Raw genomic sequence first — 20,333 nt, 5'->3', positions numbered from 1 at the left:
CTCCCAGCCGCCAAAGTGTCTAGACTGGCACATGATGGCGGGAATCAACCAATGGCTCCAGAGCTTTCCTCTGGGGCCCCGAGAGAGAGAGAAAGAGAGAGAGTCAACACCAAACGAAAACCAAGGCGCTGTGATTTTGGTTTCAAAATAAAAGCGTAAAAGTTCCGGAAAATTGTATCTTTTAGAATCAGAATCAGAGAGACTTTTAATCCCAGTAGCAAATTGAGTTGAGCATATATACAACAAACGTCAAGCACTCATATAAAAGGAAGTGTAGAAACAGAGATATTAACAGATAAATATTAAGATAAGTATAGGGATATAAGTGGAGATATAAATATAAATGTAAATATACATATAAATATAAAAGGACACAAATATTTGTGCACATATATGTCCAGAAATGTGTCCACACAAGAGCAAACAATCAAAAATAATACTATTAAATGAATAATAGCATTCTTTAATCAAAACTAGAAAGAAAAAAACTCCCAAGTTACTTTCAGGAAGTTTTACAGAAAATTCTGTCTACCTACGATACGCTTTTTAAACCTTATTCGTGGCAGTGGATTTGGCCTTTCTCACTCTACAGTGTGGATAAACGCTTTTGGATCCCCCCAAAACTTTCTCGTTTTAACTGCTGTAGGTTTTATTTTGAAAAGTTACCATTGGATAATCCAGGTTTTATTCCGTTTGACTTGACTGAAGCGTGTGTCCGTGTGTGTTTGCGGGAGCGTGTGTGCACGTGTGAACGCGTGTGTTTGTGTGTGTGCGTCCGAAAAGTTCCTGCAGGGGAGTGGAGAGTGGAGTAATTCCAGCTCTCTTTAAAACAACTTCTCAGCACGGATTCCGTCCTGGAGTTTGGCACCGGAGTGTCCGATCATCTCTGCTTTATCCCGGGACACTGACGCGGAGTTCCTGCATCCCACACAGCGACAGAAACCGAGATTTTAGTGTTGCAAGGATTTATTTTTCGAAGCCAAGGAACCACGAAAGGATCGAAGAGGCTCGAGTCTGGAAAGTCTGGAAAAGTTCTGAGCTTCTGATTGTGATGGTCTTTCTGTTCATGTAAGCTGATCCTGGCCCTTTGGGCGGTCTGACTATGTTCTGTGAATTGTGTGTGGGACCTTCAGAGTGTCGGGGAGTTAACGGCTTTGTGAGAGGGCAGGCGAAAGAAGTGGCTTAATTGAGTTGGCGACAGCAGGTCACTGAGCAGTGACTGCATGTAGCCTTCTCCCTCATCAGATGTTCGGTGATGTTTAACGCGATGCGTGATTGATCATTACCTTCTAATGCTGCGAGGAAGCCTGGAAACGGTGACCACCGGCTGCGCACGCTGTGCGCACCGTGCACAAACTCACGGTCTTGTGCGTCGAGTGTAAATCGATGTGGCATCTCCCGAGAAGCGGACGGGACCGACGGGACTCATCCGAAACTGTTTAGGTTATCGTATGTTCAAGTCGAGACGCCCAGGTCTTGTACGGCGACTCTGGAGAAGCCGTGTGGTCACCGAGAGCGACGGGCGGGATGGAAGCAGACGAGGTGAAGGAGAGCGGAACGGTGAGTGGGGCAGACACTCGGGAAAGCTCCACAGACACGAGCAGCGGTCGATGACACACACCGACACGGCTCCGGGACTCACGGGGGAGGCTGGAGACCTGACAGAGGGCGCGGAGAGAGAGGACGAGGAACAGCCCGACGATGACCGGGGTGCCATGTGCGTCCCGGAGCACAGAGGCTCTCGGCGAGGACAGGAGAGCGACAGCAGGACGGTGACGTGTTGTTTGTTTGGGGAATGGGATTTCAGACCTCGGAGCGCTTACTGGGCCGCGAGAAAAGACGGAGCTGGCCCCTGTCAGTGCGCACCGAGGCGTGGGGTGCTGGAGGAGGACCTTGCGAGCACCGCTCACGCTTTTTTGAAGAGACTCAAGGAGAGATCTCTGGACGCCTTGGTGAAGGCTGTGGAGACCAAAGGAGGGATACCCGGCGAGTGCGTTATGGTGCCGAATACTGAGCTGCGGCTCGGTGCTCATCACATCTCTCCACACTATCTCCTTTGTAAGCTGTTCCGCTGGGGCGACCTGCCGCTCTCAGCGCGACTCAAACCGCTGTGCCACTGCCAGAGCTTCGGTGCGGTGGACAGCGCAAAGGTGTGCTGCAATCCTCATCACTACAGCCGCTTATGTGGGCCAGGTAAGGACACTGACACCGGAGGGGAGGGGTTGTGGAATCAGAGAACATCGATCAAACTCATTAATCAGACATCATCCCTTAGAAAAGACCATTATAAATGCCTTAAACACCGAAATATCCGCCAATATATCCAACCTCGAGATTCAGTTATCTGAAACCATCACACACACCTTCACGAGGGCCCCTGGTCTCCCCCCAGAATCCCCTCCAAGCTGATAGGCCTTGCAGAAAGTTAGTCCCATACAAATAAAAAAAAGTGTATTTAATTTATGCTTTATGCTACATAAAGATTGATGACCTGTATAACTACAGTATAACGAATAGCATAATATTAATGGGAAATTCCAACAAATATGTATCGCTCGCCTGAGGCCTGCAGCTGAAGAAGAAAGTCAGTATTGTTAAAGTGTCAAGCATTTCTTTTCCTGCAGTTATTACAGATGAACTCATCATGCATTTGCAGGCGTCTAACTGGCTGCACTTCCAGCTGACAGTGCGAGTCTGTTTTTCTTCTTGTGTTTTATCGTCTGTCTTACAGGTTTATGATCTATTCATAACTCTTTTTTTTTTAACTTTGGTCAACCATTACTTTGGTCCTTCTGCACATTCCAATGACGTTACACGCTTATTTCAATTTTCGCAAAAACTCTGGCGCTTTCCACATCATCCAAATGGAGGTCGCACTCAAGTTGCACTTAGGCTCTTTTTCCTCTGACAAGGAGGTCCTCCTCTTGTTATTTAGGTTAAGGAGTGCCGATAATATACAGTTTGCATAGTGCTGGCGCCAGACTGACTCGCTGGGTATCTGACTGACTGAGGACTCCGGCAATTACTGGCTCTGCTCTTAAAGGGGCCGCAGCCACAAACTTGTGTCCACTTTGGAGTGAAGGATTTATTCCAGCAGCAGCAGAATTATGGAGCTTTTAGAGCCGCTTTAACACAAAAGTCATAATGAGAGCTTGTGTGAAAGAACGGAAAGATAATGAAGAAGTAACAGGGGGTAAAAACGAAGCAAAGACTTTTAAGAGTGCATCAGATAAAGAAGCAAATACATTGTCTAGGGTGAAATACTTAACTGGGGGTCTGATGCAATGTGACTTGTGTTGATTAAGCATATTTATTTAAAAAGCTCCAAAGGAATGCCAGATATGAGCTGTGCAAATATTCCCCACGCTTTAAGTTTTTTCCTTGATCTAGGGTAGAAGGTATGTCGATACAAAGAGAAATTACAGACACACACAGCCTTATGAACATATTTTCCCATGAAAAATAACACAGTGTAAAGTTGATCTGCAGTGCTGCATTCAGGTCTTGCATGTGTTACCATTTGCTATAACAACAGGTATGTTTAAAGACTTCCCTGAGGAGAAAATACTTGTTATGTGAGTGTAGGCTCTAGTTTTTTTTGTTTGTTTGTTTTTTTGTTTTGTTTTGTTTTTTTTTGGGGGGGGGGGGGGTGTTAAGCAAAATGTCTTAAATTTTGAACTGAGAGACAGAGTTCAACATGTTACATTCTTGTGTGCCTCCTTGCATAATTGTGCGTCTCATAAAACCTCGTGGACTTCATGCATCTTTACGATATGATTAATAAAACAGTAATGAACTAACCGTGCATACTGTGCGTGGCAGTCTTCATTGAGCCTTTATTTTAACCTCGTGTTTTTTGGCTGTTCTTACAGAATCGCCTCCACCTCCATACTCTCTGTCCCGTTCAGATGAACACAAGCCACTGGGTGAGTTTGGAAAAAAAAATGGCCACCACAAAACAAAGTAGGAAAGGAGTTCATTATATCTTTCATCTGAAAATACAGACTTTATTTGATATAAGACACTTGTGCTGAAAGAGACACATGATGGTGGTGTGTTATGATAAAACAGTCCCCTGTTTCATTGATCTGACAATTATGCTTTCAGATTAACGGATTGATTAATCATTTTGTGCACTATCAAAGAAAGTCCAAGGTGTCCTATCGACAGTCTAAAAATCAGCGAAGCTTGAGCTTTAATAACGAGAAGATTTTTATTGTTTGATAAAGGATTCAAGGAGTGCTTGATTACCAAAATCATAGTTTTGGGGGGGGGGGGGGGGGGGGGGGGAAATTTACCTGGATCTCACACTTCTACTGTATGCCTATGCTTTTTCTTACATTTTCCAGACTCATCTCTGTCTTACACTGAAACTGCGCCACCCCTCTTCTCCAATCCGCCTCTCAATATGCCAAGAGACTACACAGGTGAGTAACTTGCATAATAACTGCTGGCTTGCTTTTCCTGCAGTGCATGGTGAAGAAAGCTGATTCTGAAGAAAGGAAAAGTTCTCACAATGAAGTTTGGAAGCACAAATGGGGAAAAAGTTTTTGAGACAGGCATCCCGTCTGAATGTTTACATAAAAGCCAAATTATATTTGCTGGTGGTGTTATGTTGTGCTTTTCCCCTGTTTTCAAAGGCCGCAAAGGCAACAGAAAACTCCGCTGCATAAAGCTTCTATTGTCAGAGAGGCACGGAGGGCTCGGTGGGGGTCTGGGGTCTCGCTATCTAGATGCCATAGCAGTGTAGGCTTTCTGTCTCTCTTTCCCCCGTCTATGCTTTCTGCACAGCAAAATATTTCACTGCGACGAAGCTGCAATAAGATCCCTGTGCATACTCTCAATCCCCTTTTGCCTCCCTAACCACCCATCCCCCTCTTTCCCTCTTTCTTCCCTCAAATCCCTTCATTCCTCTCTGCAATTGAGCAGTGGAAAGAGGCTGGCACTTTGGGGGCGGGGGAGCCGAGCGGCTCTGATGAAGCGGCGATGTAGAGCTCTGTGTGTGTGCGCGGACGCGCGTGTGTGTATGCGGTAAAGGGGGAGAAGGGGCTCAGGGCTGCTTTGGACAGGAAACAGCCCCCTCTAGATGATGAAACTGGAGCTTTATTTGTTTACGTGCTGGGGTCGGGTGGAGAGGTCCTCACAGTGTTAGAAGAAACCCACAAACCTACTCGATCAAGCCTCCCCGAGCTCGCTTGTGGACGGTGTTGAAAGGTGAATGGGCAACCTATGAAGTCTGCGTAGTGTAGCCATGGTATCGTTGACCTTTATGAGGAGTCACTGAGACTTTTTTTTTTGGAGGGGGGGGTTGTTGTGCCCAGAAGTTAACTGGAGACCTTTAGTTAAAGTTGATGTTGGAAGCAGAAGCAGTTTATTGAGTTGTTATGCACGTTTTCCAGGGGCAGAGCCTTAGCCAGCTTTTTTAGCAATACTGAGGTCGGCAGTCCTCCCAAAGCACACGTCACCCCTCTCAGAAGAGTTTGAGCTGAAATGCGAGCAAGAAGATGCTTTAATTGCAAATAATATAAACTGTCCACCTGCATTCACCCTACAAATCAGTTTTCCATTGAACATCATCATGAATGTGTAAGATTGCTTTTTGGATAGTTTTGGAGAAGTCATCCACAGTTGTTTATGAATGACTAACAGTCACTGCACACTTTCTGAGGTCAAACAATTTACCTGATTTGTGAAAGTGTTCTTATTTTAGCAGACTGTGTCCCAAATCGTCCACACTCGGTCAGAAGTCCATCAAATGTCAAGTTTTTGACTTTCTGAGTAATGAGTGAGGGGGAACCATCTATTGTTTGCCTGTCTATATGAATGGAAGTGTATCAGCTTCCTTACAACATGTGGTGTGTCGAGTGTATAGACAAGTCAGTTTGTGTGTGTGTGTGTGGTCTCTGATCCCCTGCCCCCCACCCCAGCGCTCTGGAGCCGAGAACCAGAGCGGAGGCCAAGAGGCATGAGTAGGAGTGAGACTTGGGTAAACAGAGGCAGCCAAGAAATCTGCATGTAGCTTTTGTTGTTAACTCTGACAGGTTAGAGGACTCCTGTTTTGAGCTAAAGCTGGGTGAATAACAGGAAGTGAGCTGAACGCGAAGCCTACTTAAACATGTATCAGAATGAGCGTAGCTGTCACAACCTCCCCCCGAAAAATCCCCTTGATGTTGGTAAGATCTTTCAAGAGTGCAAATGAATCTCTTTTATTGTGCAGGTAATCCTTTGGCATATCATCTAAAGCTTGCAGTGTTTTCTTTAGGACAAAAACAAGCGTTGGACATGTGCTTTGGCACTTTAGCATCTTTTTTCATTCCTTTAAAAACCAGCTGTGTACTCACAGCTTTTAAAAAAAAGCGCAACAGCAGGGTGTGGTCCATACATACCTTTGCCCTGGCCTCTTTTATCATTCAATCAGTTAACGTTCCCTTTAAACCACAGCAAACAGCTCTGCCTTGAAAAAGAGTGTTTCTGCTGGAGGTTTAGTAGACTTATATCTGCTGGGATCGTCCCTCTGTGACTCCAACAAAATGTGCCGTTCAGCTGCTTGTGTGTGTTGTGTGTGTATGTGTATGACAGGGAGAGAGACAGGGAGGAATTTCTGTCTGACTCGGTGATAAGATCGTCTCAAAGTACTCGCATAGGGGTTCTATCAGGGCAAACACACACACGCTTTCACCAATCACGCGATTTGTTGGAGGGGATTTTTCCTCTTCGTACCTTTAAAATCAATGTATAACTGAACAGGCCTGCTGAGTACTGTACTTGAAGGTGTGTGCTGGCTTTTCTCTGATTCTTCTGACTGTAAGTTTTTCTCTCGTAGCTTGGAATGAAATTTGCTTTTTCACGCACGCACAGTGTCAGTTTTGAAACGTAATGAAATTTGGTCCTAATGTGGATGAGACTAATAAATGCCTTCCACTTAGCATAGCCAATGGGTCAAACTAAAAAACAAAGAGGTCTTATTAGCCTGAGCTGACATTAAAAGTTAAGGTGTTAGTGTAACCGGTCTGTTCCCGCATTGTGTCTGACACTGAAAGACCTCCAAGTAAAAAACGTGCCCACTTCAGCTCCTATAACCAAATATAAATAGGACGAGAGTTAGCTCAACCCACGACCACTAACAAGCTAGCAAGGCTTATCTGTTCATGCTAGCATTAGCATTGCCTATACACATACGCCGCACACACGTACCACATATTCACAGCATCTAGTAAAGACAGGCGTAATTATGACAATAATGAACCAAAAACACACAATCAGAAACATCAGGGTGGATAAAAATATAATTAGTGTTGGAGAAGAAATGAAACTGACCTCTCCCACAGGGGAATCGAAGAAAAGGGGAAAAGCCCAAAGGGGTACCCCAAATTTATAGGGTTGCACCAAAGAAGAAGAAAAGGATAAGGATAATGAAGATAACTACAGGCTTGGAGGTCCTAAAAGTCAGATATACCAGGAACAGTTTGGGGTTTCGAACACATTTTATGTAATTATAACAATATGTAATTTATGACCCGGTTACATTAGCACATTTGTGTCAGCTGTACAGGTTAGCTTCTATAAGCTGTAGCTGTGTTCTAAAGTTTGATATGGAGGAATTTAGTATTGACAGCATCTGCACAGAAATATTAGAGCCTTTTCTGATTTCAGGAAAAAAAATATTGTTTAATTTCTAACAATAATAGATTTGGTACCTGATGGTTACCTAGTTGGCTGGACAGATTCATGGTTTCTTAGAGCAGTGCTCATTGGTTTCATAGGCAAAATGAGCGGCCAATCAAAAACAGCTATCAAAATTTAAACGTATAACTTATTTGAATTACTGTAGCAGTTAAAAAAAATATTTTTTTGAAAGGTCTCGATAACGGAGGGCTGATTGTACATTATTGTCGTAATCTTTGCTGTTGTATGTGAGAACCCTGGGCAATGAGTTCTGTTTGTGGTTTGTTTAAAAGTGCTGATTTCACAATGCATCCATCCTTTTCTTGTAAAACTGGAAAACAATAAATCTATCTGAGGGGGGAAGCAGTTAAACGTATACTCCCAAACTAATGTAGTACATCTAGAAACAAAGACCTACTCTTGATGGTGTTGCAAATTAGTTGGAACACATTTGTTGTCTGGCTTTAGTTTAAAAATAAAAATAAAATGTACTCCTGCACAGTATGTAAGTCTTTTGTAAACTCTAATTTAGTAACGCTGTTCAAAGAGTTTCATTTTTCTCACCAAAGGTAAATGCACCTGATTAAATTTAATTCATGGTGTAATATAACTGTATAACTATGATAATCCCAACACTAGTTGCAGATTTCCATACATCGAATAACAACTTGCAAACCTGCTTTTTAAAAACTGAGAAAGGCAATAAATAGAGAGCTGATTGTAGCTTCTCCGGCGTCGATCAGCAGTCAGGATGTGCCATTTACTGGACAAAAACAGAGCTAAGTGACATTCCCATCCAAACACGAATCAGATGACATCAAGACAGTTTCTGGCCATCATGTTAAAACTCGCAGTGTAACAACATGCTAACTGTTACCATGTTGACTCCAGAGCTGTTTTTGCTCATAAACTCTAGCATTTGGTGTTAGCAACTAATTCTGATGCATTAAAGTCATGCAGAATTGCAGAATGAGGTTTCATATTATTCATAAGCGGTCCCCTGTCATCACACCATCACATAGCCAAAAAAAGTAAGGATTTTATAGGTGTAGCTCATTTGTAAAACCTTTATTAGTAAGTTAAAATACAAACGAATGCATTTTTCCTCCCCACTGTTGCCATTGGTCAGAGGAGACTGTTTGATTGTTGGGTTTTTCTCTGTGTTATTGTAGAGTCTTTACCCTACAATATGACGTACCTTAAGGAGACTGTTGGTGTGATTTTGTGCTATATAGATACAATTGAATTGAAATTAACTTAATTTGCGATTATCTCAATTCTCATAATTTTATTTAGGCTGACTGTTGTCGACTCTTTCTTTAGTCTATTTCGTGCTGCTTCACGCGCATGTTTAACCACTGCGTGCAGATGCATCTTGCTCACATTTGCAGCGCGTAACATAAAATGTATCATAAAATGTAAATACTTACATTCAGCCTCGGGATAAATGTTATATTTTTGGCATAGATGTTGTGTTTCAGCTGCTTTCTTGTCCTCCTGGTGTGTAATGAGTATAACAAGCTCGTTTTACTAGCATTTCAGTGAGCACTGTGTATGTTACTCATCACATTGTCAAGTGTGCCATATGCAGATTCATGTACATTTGATGGAACTGAGAGTGTAGCTAAACAGTGCCAAGAGTTTGTGATTTCTTTGTCATCTTTCACCATATGACATTCTTGTGCATTTCAAACATTTGCTCGTCTTCTTGTCATTAGCCCCTGGCTTTTGAACATGTGGAAACAAGTAAGGCAATGATACTTAGAGGACATTAGTATGGCCTGGATGAAATGAGGTAAGACAAGAGGACTGGGCCCTTTTTGCCCTCAGTAATCATATTTTGGGGGCTTGTTTGGTTAAGCAGAGCGAGGTATCAGCCAAACATCCTGTCTCAAAGCCCTGTCTGCACTCACAGCAGCATTAACCCCATGAATTGGCCCTTTGACTGATGTGGCACGGCCTAGGAATGTTGGGAAATTGGGAAGGTGAGGGGGAGCGGGGTCTCCGAGTAAAAGGAGTAGGTGGGGGATAACGGGAGGAGGGGGTCTGACTCTTGGGAGTGACATGTGATACATGTTTGAACATATCGCCGTTAATACTTAAGAAACGTGGAGTGGAACTGACATTCTTGGAAGTTTGGAAGCAGGCAGTTTTAAGAGTTTTGACGGTGCTCCCATGCTACGTTTAGCTCAGAAGGTTTTGGGGAATTCGCCCACCAAAGCGATGTTACTCTCAAGTAAAGGCTTTACTCTCAGAAGTAGAATATTAAATTAGATACCTAGATTAAACAAAAACAAAAAATGTCATCACTTTCAGATGCTTGATAAATGGTGCAAAGACACAAAATAAACACCCGCATTCTGCCGTGTCCGGTGAGAATCCCTCTGCCGCCGCCTGAATGGGTCCTCCCGGTGACCTGAACCTCTAGTCTGTTTGCTAGCACGCGTACAGCACTTGCTCCTATGCCTGACTGAGACACATTAGACTATGGAATTCAACATCAAGTGCCGGCCCATTAACCATTTGCCATTTCCTCAAATATTTTCCACTGCGCCTCTTTTTCACTACAAGCAGCCGCGCGGGCGAGGACGCAGCACACAACTAGCTCAGTTTGTTGTGTTTGTGACCTTTTTTTTTTTTTTTTTTTTTTTTTTAACACATTTTGGACTGAATGCCACGTTATTACAGCCCTGCTCCCACAGAAAATACAGCAGTGAAGGGAATATCTGGAAGATCTGACATGTTCTGGATGTGGCATTTCTCTCAGTTGGAGAGCACCATTATTAAACTTTTCATGGTTTTGTATTTTGCAGTTTAATTCTGCAGTGCTCTTCCCATAACTTTGACCTTTTGTGGCTTAAACCAAAGCACAGACCAGGTTAACATCTGAAAGAAAAGTAACAAATAAGAGTAAAGTTAGATTTCAGATTTTCCAGGATAGCAAACAAATGTAAAAAAGCAACAAAAAAAGAAATAGGGATAAGTGATATTTGAAAACATAGAGGTGAAATGAAATATATATTCATGTTGATTAACCAGTAATTTAACACACATATATATATATATATATATATATATATATATATATATATATATATATATATATGTGTGTGTGTGTGTGTGTGGAGACAGGGAGACAGAGAGTAATTGTATGTTTGTTTCTGTCAGATAAAAAGGGTTAATGGTTTGTATAGATGGACTTTCTGATAGCAGACCCAGAACATGTCAGCCACACTTACCAAACCCTCCAGGTTCCCTTATTTTATTTCCCTATAGAAAAACAATAGAGAGGTTTAATACTTTCCATCTTTTAAAAAAGATTTCATTTCTTCTGGCTCTGTCTCAAATGTAATCAAAAAGCTGTAAAATCTGTGCTCACTGAGGTGTCCGAAGCTCTAGTTTTGACACGTCACGTGCGTCACGTCGCCTGTTGGGGCGAAGATGCCCCCCAAAAGCAGCCAACATGAATTATAGTGTATGTGAGTATCTGAGGTCCCTGTGCCTAGAATAGATTGCTTGAGCGGGTTGTGTTTTCTCGATTTTCTTTTTCATTATGATAGATGCGGCAGTAGTGTGCATATGTTTAAACGCCGCGTGCAGATGCATCTCGCAGACATTTCTAAATGAAGCAAAGTGAATCAGCAGGCTTCCAAGTTCATACACTAAGAAGACGTTACTCATTTGTAGCCGTCCTGGTGATTAAGCAAAGGTTGTCGTTTCATTGTTCACAAAAACCTTTTCTCCTCTCTTTCATTATGTCTTCTGCTCTTGCTCCCTTCCTGCCCTTACTGAAGATCCACCTCTTCTGTTGCTTCTCCACAGTTCTTCTGCTTGCTTTTTGCTCTCGTAGTCTTGCTCTCCTCTCTTTCGGCCCATGTTGTCAGGCAATCACAATTTAAAATAAGGTTTAAATTACAGGACTGGCTGTGGCTTTCCGTTGTTCCCTCAGAGTTTTTGCCAACTCGCAATTTGGCTTTTAATGGAATCCTGCCATGCTGCTGAACCTAAAGATTCTTTGCAGATGTCGACAGACTCTGACTCTATGAAATGTAAGAAACTGTCGCCAGCACCGTGAGCTCCAAAGGCAACCCTGAGCTAAGACACACGTTAATTAATATTTGTAGGTATTTTCAGGACTTGTAGCTGCCTGTTCACCCAGCTTTGGAAATCACTTTTGACAGCATTTGTCATCATTTGATTTTGATGACCGAATGACGAGAAATAGTAAATGCGCTCTTGCACGCGTCGCCCTCCGCTAAACGACTGCAGGCCCTCGTGTCACCTCGCTTTCAGTCCACACTCCTGCGTGCATGTCTGAGCTGGAGTTTCACATTCTGATAATTCTCCCAAATTACATTTTAGTGGAATTCCATAACTCCTTCTTCATAGTGGAGCAAATGGATCTATTCCACCAATAAACGCGTGTAATTATGTTGTGAGGAGTGAAGGCCATATAGTCAGACCACGTGAGGCTCAATGAGAGACTTGTCAACTTGACCCCTGTGACTGGCTGAGGGGAGGGTGGGTGGGGGGGAGGAAGTGTTGAGGAAGAGGGCCTGTCCAGGAATGTGTTGGGAGGGGAGAGTTGTCAACTACCGAGCTCCAAAGCAGCCCTGCGTCTGCTTTTCGTGCCTCCGTTCAGACGTTAATCATCTTTCTTTAAGTCATTTGTGCACTTTAAACTATGCATTGTCTTAAGCAAGCCAGATTTAAGACTCTAAGTCTTTAGTGGTGATGATACCTGCGTATGTATCTCTGGTGGCTCTGTAGGTGCACGCACAGTTGCATGTATAGGAGAAGCACAATGGGAATAAAAAGCTAAAAACTGACCACAGATGAGATCATCTTGCAAAGCCAACTGCAGTGCAAGCATTTACTTTCACAAATTATATCAATCTATCTAAAGTTTTTGCTGACATAAAGCCTTTCAGTCCCTTCAAGAATCACAAACAAGAGCCATTTATTGTAGGATTTACAGCCTGAGAATTTGGAGGATCGTGTTAAATAAATATTGCCAGAATCTGGGTTTCCTTTTTTTTTTTTTATGGCCAAGGTGATGGCATAAACACGACAGTGGAGTTGTCCAGGATGCGAGTTGTATGCAAAACCTGAGACATTCCTTGGCTCGAGTTGTTTGGCACTTTGAAGTAGCAGCAGAAATGCAGGAAGCTCGTTACTTTCGCTCTTCCTTTCTAAACCGCCTCCGAGCACTTCTCCCTAGGAATTTTACAGGGACACACTGTAACTTTACTTCAGCTCAGTCGGGCCGGTCCAAAGGACGTCTCCAGGTGGCGAGGCCAGGTTTGTGTCTCTTGTGCCGTTAAACACGAGACATCTTTAGCCACACACCGCTCCATCACACAGATCCACTTCACAATGGAAAAAAAAGAGGGAGAAGGAATGAGTGTGTGTGTGTGCAGGAATGCGTGTTTGTGCGTGTGTGTGAGCAAGAGCCCCACTGTGTTCGACTGTAAAGGCCACGTCTGGCGATAAGGCAGCCCGCTGATGGTAGAGATAGTCGAGACGCCAGCTTAAATGTGGCTTGCTGGATTGAAGTTTTTTCCCTGTAATGATAGTTGTCTCAAACAACATAGAATCTACCATTTGTAGGCAGGGAGGGGTGTCTCTCTCTCTCTCTCTCTCTCTCACTTTTTCTCTGTTTTTTTGCCCACCTTATTTGATTTTATTTCTACTCTTTTAGGATCTTTTCACAGGAAGTTGAATCAAAACAAAGCATTTTAAAGGCGACCGACGATGGTCAGTAGCTAAATTCTATCCTCCCTTCTCGTCCCTCTGTCCCCCTCACACTCCCTCCTCATCCCCGCCCGCCCCCTTCCCAACCCACCCACTTCTTTCAGCACAGTGGAAGAGTCTAATAACTGGAGGGGAATCTAATCCTTGGCACTGGATGAAAGACGAGGGTCTCCCTCCCTCCATCTCTTTCTCACAGTCTCTTTCTCTCTCTTCATTTTTTCCTTGGATGCTGGTTATGCTTGGCAGGTTCTCGCTCCCTCTCATTCCCCCGCTCCCTCTTTCAGTCTACCCAGTCTCTCTTTTCCTCTGTCTCTCTCTTTTTTACTCCTCTGCTTCCCGTCTTTTCCTGCACAGCTTTATTCCTCTCTTCTCTCCAGGTTACAGTTTGGAGGAGGAAGCCTCCACTGTTCAGACTGGAGTAAGAGAAAACAAAGCAGGAAGTTTGGAGGAAGTTAAAGTAGCTTTACAGCTATAGACATGTAAACAGCCAGCTTATTAGCTTATTAGCATGTTTGCTTCACATATGCAAGACCCAAGATATGTTCATAACCAGTTAAGCTTTTATGCATCATTTTGTCTGCTGAGGGAGCCTCACATCATATTCCCAACATTGTTACAGGAGGGAAAACAGAGAGATGCGGAAATGTAAGATAAAAGATGAGTGTTGGCGTCCTCGTTTGAAGTCCAGGTTTAACAATCTGTGAGCATCCGGCAGGAAACTGACTGTCTGACCTCTGAACTTTGATTGCCACTGCCTTTTACTTTGTTTGTGCAGTAAAGTCTCAGCTTGTTGTCGTGTATATTCCCACCTTTGTTCAACCCCTAAAGTTCAGTGGGCGTCTCGGTGAGATTGGCACTAAGAGACAGCGATTTTGAAATGAAATAACAAAGGCTACTTATCTAATTGGTAAACAGGGCTGTTAAATAGAGGTTGGCTTAAATGCTTGCAGGACTTTGTAATTGCTGCCAGCCCACGTACAGATGCGGGCATGCATGCACACCAACAAAGTCCCACAGACACACACACACACACAGCTTTTTGACTTCCTCCAGTTGAATATAAACATGCTGATAACCTCCAGCTTCAACCCCTCTTTAAAAATTCCATTGAAGAAGTCGGTTGCCCTCCTCCTCCTCCCTCCCTCCTACATCGTTCTCACACAAGCTGGTTACACCTTTACTTGGATGATAGCCAGGCCGAGCGTGATGACACCGAGGACTCTGCGAGAAACATTAAACATGCCTCGCTGTCAAAATGCTGGTGGAAATTTTGATTTAGTGTTTTGAACTTTACAGCAGGTCAGTCATTCTTAAATTTAATAAAGTCTGCACAAGCACACTTCAGGCGTGCATGAGACCATAAATAAAGAGAGCAGGAGGAGATCTAAATTCTTATGAGTGCTCATGTCTTCTAGCTGCTGCCTCTTATGTTTCTATTTCCAATATACTATCCAGCTATGAATACTGAGGGTGTCTGAAACGTAAAAGGCCAGCCTTTAAAACCATATTATTTGCCCCATCATTCATCATATGATTGAAATTAAAGTGTGCCGTGCCTTTTGAAAGAAAACCTTAAAAGTTCCAGTTTGTTTTAAGTCTTCTTTGGGAATTAAGTTGATCGTGAGCTCATAAAGTCTCCCTGTGTTTCCCCAGACATGTTTGCGTTGCCTTATTACAGGGAAGAGCATGGCTTGTAAAAGTGTGTGTTTGTTTGTGTGTGCGTGAGCGAGCCACGAAGAGATAGAGTGGGAGAAAGAGAGCGATCCTAGCTAGCCGTGCAGCCCGCTCTCTTATTGGAGAGCTGTAAAACTGCAGTCCGCAGGAGTTGCCAGCCTGGAATTCACTAATGACACACGTGGGCCTCAGATGAGAAGTGCAATTTTGTGTGTGTGTGTGTGTGTGTGTGTGTGTGTGTGTGTGTGTGTGTGTGTGTGTGTGTTACAGTCATACTGTTTGGATCAGAGGGCTCAATTTGTGTGCGTACGTGGGCATGTGTGAGGCCCTGTCTCATCATTTTCTGTGTGTGTTTGTGCTCGTGTACAACCACTCACATCTCTTCCTACATTTACCAACCCTTCTTCTCTGAAACCCCTGAAATGAAAATGGCTGGGGCATAAACACAAAAAAATTCGTCAGATCTCGGCCCTCGTTACACTTTCTTCTTTTAAAGCAACCCACTATTGGGAGAAAGGCTGCCGCCATTTTGGCCCCTGGTAAATGAAGTCGAGGGGGTTTTCGCTGGAATATGAAAGGAATGGGGCCACAGGCACATGGGTCTTTAAATCTTCTGTGTCAATAGAGTCTCTGGAGCAAAATAATGGCATCACTCTGTGTGGGAGTTAATGTGAGCTGATAGCATGAGGGCTGTGGGGTCAAGGATTCATGGGCTTGCGCTAGGTTGACAGAGAGCTGAATGCTTTCCACCCCAGACACCCCGCTCTAAAACCTCCTCTTTAACTCCGGACCTGAAGGAGGCTTGCAGAGGCTGACGGTCAGGAGATGTCAGTGGAGTTTACAGTTTTAACCCCCTTTTCAAAATACTGCAGACAGTGACTAACTAAAGGGAGCATGCGTCCGTGCAGCTGAATGGGTATAAAAATGTCAATCATTTACAGCATCGAGTATTGGGACATTTTTTTTAATTGTTTTTAGATATTGTTACAAAAGAGGAAACAATCCGAGAGATGCATTTAGGACATCTAGATAATGCTAATTTTACATGAAAGACAAACTAGAAACAAAATAACAGCATTCATCTGTCTTTGATCTTTCAATCGTATAAAAAACCTTGAAGCACCAGGAATTTCAGATGGTCCCCTCTATCATCACGGTCCTTCCTCTAGAGCTCAGTCAAAGCAAATAAATGTTCTATAGTACTGAGATGTGGTAACGTAGGTAATCCCCTTTTAACCGTATGCTGTAACCGTTCACGCCATTCAGCCATTGCGGGCTGCATTGACCCGAAGTGTGGTAACATTTCTCGGGAAGTTGCATCGTAAGTTACGATGTAGATTTCCCGAAGAAGTCCAATCTAATGAACTGTGGGTGCATTTTAGCACATCAAGCTGTGCTAAAATAAAGTCTTTCTCCACTTCCTAGAAAATGATTTCCTTCTTTCAAAACAGGCATGTTTTCCGTGGCTGTGTGAAACCTGCTGTAGTTGTATTAGTCTGACATATTTTGAGTAAAAAGGTTGTACTTAAACAAGATTTTAACACATAAGGTTCACACAAATTGATGACCATCAACTTAAAAAGTGAAGTAGATCGACTGATAGCTACTTCCCATTATTCCTTTTATTGATGAGTCAGAACAGATCTCAGGGATAGCAATATAAAGATCCATTTATGATGTTCTGATGTTGTGTACTTGTGCTCAGCAGTTAAAATGTCTTTTATATCATGTCACAGTGATATAAAAATTAAATACACTTTACTGCTACGATCATTACCTCATCCACTTCCTTTCCTTTTCTCTTCAGACACTGGTACCTCCCTCGGCTCGGTGACCTCTGGCGGACATCGCTCTCACTGGTGCAGTGTTGCTTACTGGGAGCAGCGCACACGCGTGGGTCGCCTTTATCCAGCCTACGAGCCCTCACTCAGCATCTTCTATGACCTACCTCAGGGCACTGGCCTCTGTCTTAGCCAACTCCAAGCCAACGCCTACCATAGCCGGCGTGATGACCCAGGCAGCCACAGCTTGTTAGGTCTTCACGGACATCACAGGCACAGAGGGAGCAGCAGCAGCAGTGTGCAGCAGATACGCAGTAAAATTGGTTTCGGCATCGTTCTGAGTCACGAGCCGGACGGAGTTTGGGTGTACAATCGCAGCCAGCACCCGGTGTTTGTTCACTCGCCCACTCTGGACCCGCCCAGTGCTCGAGGGCTAAACGTGAAGAGGGTGATGCCGGGCTTTTCTCTCAAGGTGTTCGACTATGAGTGCTCCAGCTGGATGGCAGAGCACAGCGTAAAGCCCGAGAGCCAGGAGGGGCCCTGGGACCCCCACAGTGTTCGCATCAGTTTTGCAAAAGGATGGGGGCCCTGCTACTCCAGACAGTTCATCACTTCCTGTCCCTGCTGGCTGGAGGTGCTGCTCAATAACCACAGATAGCACGCGCACACACGCTCATAGACTCACAGGAAGCGTCCTGATCCAGTATCCTAATTGTAATCTACCTAGATTTAATATAAAATTTATATATTATATAAAATATATTATACTTGTAAATACTTGAGTCATTTTTACAATGCAATTATTTATGTATAGTGTAATGTGTACATGAACAAAATAAAAAGGAACAAGAGTATGCACTTTTGCCTCTATATATGCATTACAGATTCTCAGCGTCGTTTCGCAAACATAAATATGAAACTCTCATGATTTAGCAATTCCATTGAAACGTATGCCACACACACATTGTCAATAAAGTCTTTGTATGAAGTGAATGTTTCCGTCATGTTCTTGAGTGCTTGTACCTGAGCTTTGGCTTGCTTGACTTGTATGCACATGCAGGTTTATAACATTGTCATTAATAGGATCCATTAAAGGTGAGTAACTCATTCCTGAGAAAGGTTGTTAATGTTTGAACTCAACAACCAAACAAGCACACCTGTTCCTTCAGTGCAATAGACTTTACATAAAAGATGCACAGAGCCACTGAAACACCATCGAGTGGTAAGTAAAATTCTGTCTTGAAGCCTCTGAGCTTGTTAGTCATTGTCATTTCCATCTTGGTGTTTTGAATTGAGGTCTGATGAATGAGCTGTGGACCTGACCTTCATACTGAGGACACGCCACACTCATACGGTGTGAACTGTTAACTACAAGGTAGCCCAACCTAATGCACACCCTGCTTTGGCATGAGGTCATTATCCCATAGACTTACAATCAGACTTCTCTGTGGAGCCATGGAAGTCCTCCACCCCCTGTTGAATATTAGAAAAAATCGACATTTAAGAGACTTCCACATCAGCTTCTGTCTTCAACACCCAATGGTAAGTAACTCATTAAAAGGTCTTGCCCTCAAAACCACAGGTCTGCTTTCCGCATACATTTCAAGTGATGCTAAAAACTCAGCAAGCTAACAATGGAGAAACATTCCAGGTTTGTAGTTTCTTGTTTTCATGGAGGAAGCTGAACGATAACATAAAATGTAATCATACTAATAATGTAAATATGCACAAACACAATAGAGAAGTCAGCTGTGAAGAAAAAGGGGACTATTAATAAGTTTATAAGCTTACCAGGTAAAGCTCATATAAGTTTTACTTAGTTTTTTGGAGGCAACGATTTTGCATAGTTTTTTAAGTTCTGGGAACGAATTAGATTTTACAGCGGCAGATATTTTGTCTGGTTTTTTTGTTTGTTTTTAACCAGAGCAGAACAGATAGTTCACACTCCCAAAAAGTTGATTCTGGACCACTGATCAATTCAATGATCTTTGATCAGTGTTCTTGATCAATGGTCAATAAAATTTGCATATTAATGATCAAGAAACTGATCTCACAGTACATTGTTCGCCAGTGGGCTAGTTTCAGTCATTATGCAAATGTACTGTTTATAAGATTGGGGAAACCTGCAGTCAGCTGAGACTGAAGAAGTCACTTGGATGAGTGACGAAACGTTTCTGCCACTGAAAGCGCTACATCCAGATCAACTTTTGGGATTTCCTTACCTGGATGATTGAGCATGCATCAAGACAGATACATACCCACTCCAATGATTAGTGATTTGTACTGTATGTCTGATCTTTTAGCTGCAGTGGTTTAAAACTCCATTCATTTGTCAGCAGATATTATATTTTGTCCAGATTATAAAATAAATGTCTTGAAAACTTGACTTATCTTAGCATGGTGTGCAGTGTGTCCTTAAAAACTTACAGAAACTGGACAAGTGGAGGACAAAAGAAGAAGTGGCCTAAAAAACAGCAGATGAACAGTAACTGTCGTGTCCAACCAGGGAAAAATCCAGCAAAGACTTGACACAGGACCTCAGAGATACAAATGAATACAAATCTGAAATGATTGGTTCATTTCATCATCAATATGTACAAAGGAGGTCAGGAGAGAGGTACAACAGTGAGCGTCTACAACCATCTGAAAAACACTGTGGAGGCTCTGTCATTTCAGCCAGTGGTATTGGGGATCTTTTGAAAGTTGCTGGAATTATGAAGGGACCCCAAACGCACCACCAATGCAGTAAAAGCAAACCTGGATAGAAAGACACACAGAGGAACACTATCAGTCATGGACTGGCTTCCCCAGAGCTGGGCCTCAACATTATTGAAGCAGTGTGGGATCATCTTGACAGAGAACAAAAGGCAGAAACATCCAAAGAAGAGCTTTGAATGTCCTTCAAGAAACACGGAGAACTGTTCCTGAATAAATGTTACTTATACACTGTATTTCCAGTTATGTTGGCAAATGTTTCAATAAATTGCCCATTTTCCTTTAAAAATTTAAAGAAATGAGCGGTGGCTCAAGACTTTGGCAGAGCAATGTAAATACACTTGCTTTGTGGTAGTATGGAAAATCCACCATACCTTTACTCAAGTAACTCTAGGCTCTAGTTGCTGTAGATCATGCAGAGACATGTGAACCAACTCCATTTGCTAAAGAGATGGTAAATGATGTAAAAAGCTGGTGGATCAATGTACCTCGGCTCATTGTAACCATACTGAAATGCTTGTTTTGTTATGTCTCCATGCATGCATACAGTCGCAACATGTTCTTTAAAAATGCGTTCAGACTGTGTAATTCATATCCAAGTTTCAGCTATCTTCTCGCTTTGAAAACACCAGCAGCAATGGAAAACAGTGAAAGGCGTCACAGTGCCAGTGGTAAGAAAATAAAGTGCATAACTGAGAGATTACACAACAAACCACAGCAGGGCACTCAGGCCCCAACCGACTC

At 43.0% G+C, this 20,333-nt stretch overlaps 1 protein-coding gene across 1 annotated transcript; it reads left to right on the top strand.

Moving 5' to 3' along the window:
* Positions 1-783: 783 nt before the first annotated feature.
* Positions 784-17,832, top strand: LOC134634798 (mothers against decapentaplegic homolog 6-like). Its single transcript, XM_063484226.1, has 4 exons — positions 784-2,193; positions 3,873-3,926; positions 4,350-4,427; positions 16,901-17,832. Exons 1-4 carry the CDS (start codon positions 1,452-1,454, stop codon positions 17,530-17,532), a joined length of 1,506 nt encoding a protein of 501 aa, XP_063340296.1. The 5' UTR covers positions 784-1,451; the 3' UTR covers positions 17,533-17,832.
* Positions 17,833-20,333: the final 2,501 nt, after the last annotated feature.

Source organism: Pelmatolapia mariae, linkage group LG1 (genome assembly GCF_036321145.2).
Source record: "Pelmatolapia mariae isolate MD_Pm_ZW linkage group LG1, Pm_UMD_F_2, whole genome shotgun sequence".
Taxonomy (NCBI): Eukaryota; Metazoa; Chordata; class Actinopteri; order Cichliformes; family Cichlidae; genus Pelmatolapia; species Pelmatolapia mariae.
The sequence above is the reverse complement of the archived record's forward strand: the minus strand, read 5'-3'. Positions and strand labels throughout refer to the sequence as shown.

Bases quoted from the DNA above. Each gene is read 5' to 3' on its own strand.
- LOC134634798 (XM_063484226.1), top strand. From the start codon at position 1,452: ATGTTCAAGTCGAGACGCCCAGGTCTTGTACGGCGACTCTGGAGAAGC. The intron at 3,927-4,349 runs GTGAGTTTGGAA...TACATTTTCCAG, and splicing joins AGATGAACACAAGCCACTGG to ACTCATCTCTGTCTTACACT. The intron at 4,428-16,900 runs GTGAGTAACTTG...TTTTCTCTTCAG, and splicing joins TATGCCAAGAGACTACACAG to ACACTGGTACCTCCCTCGGC.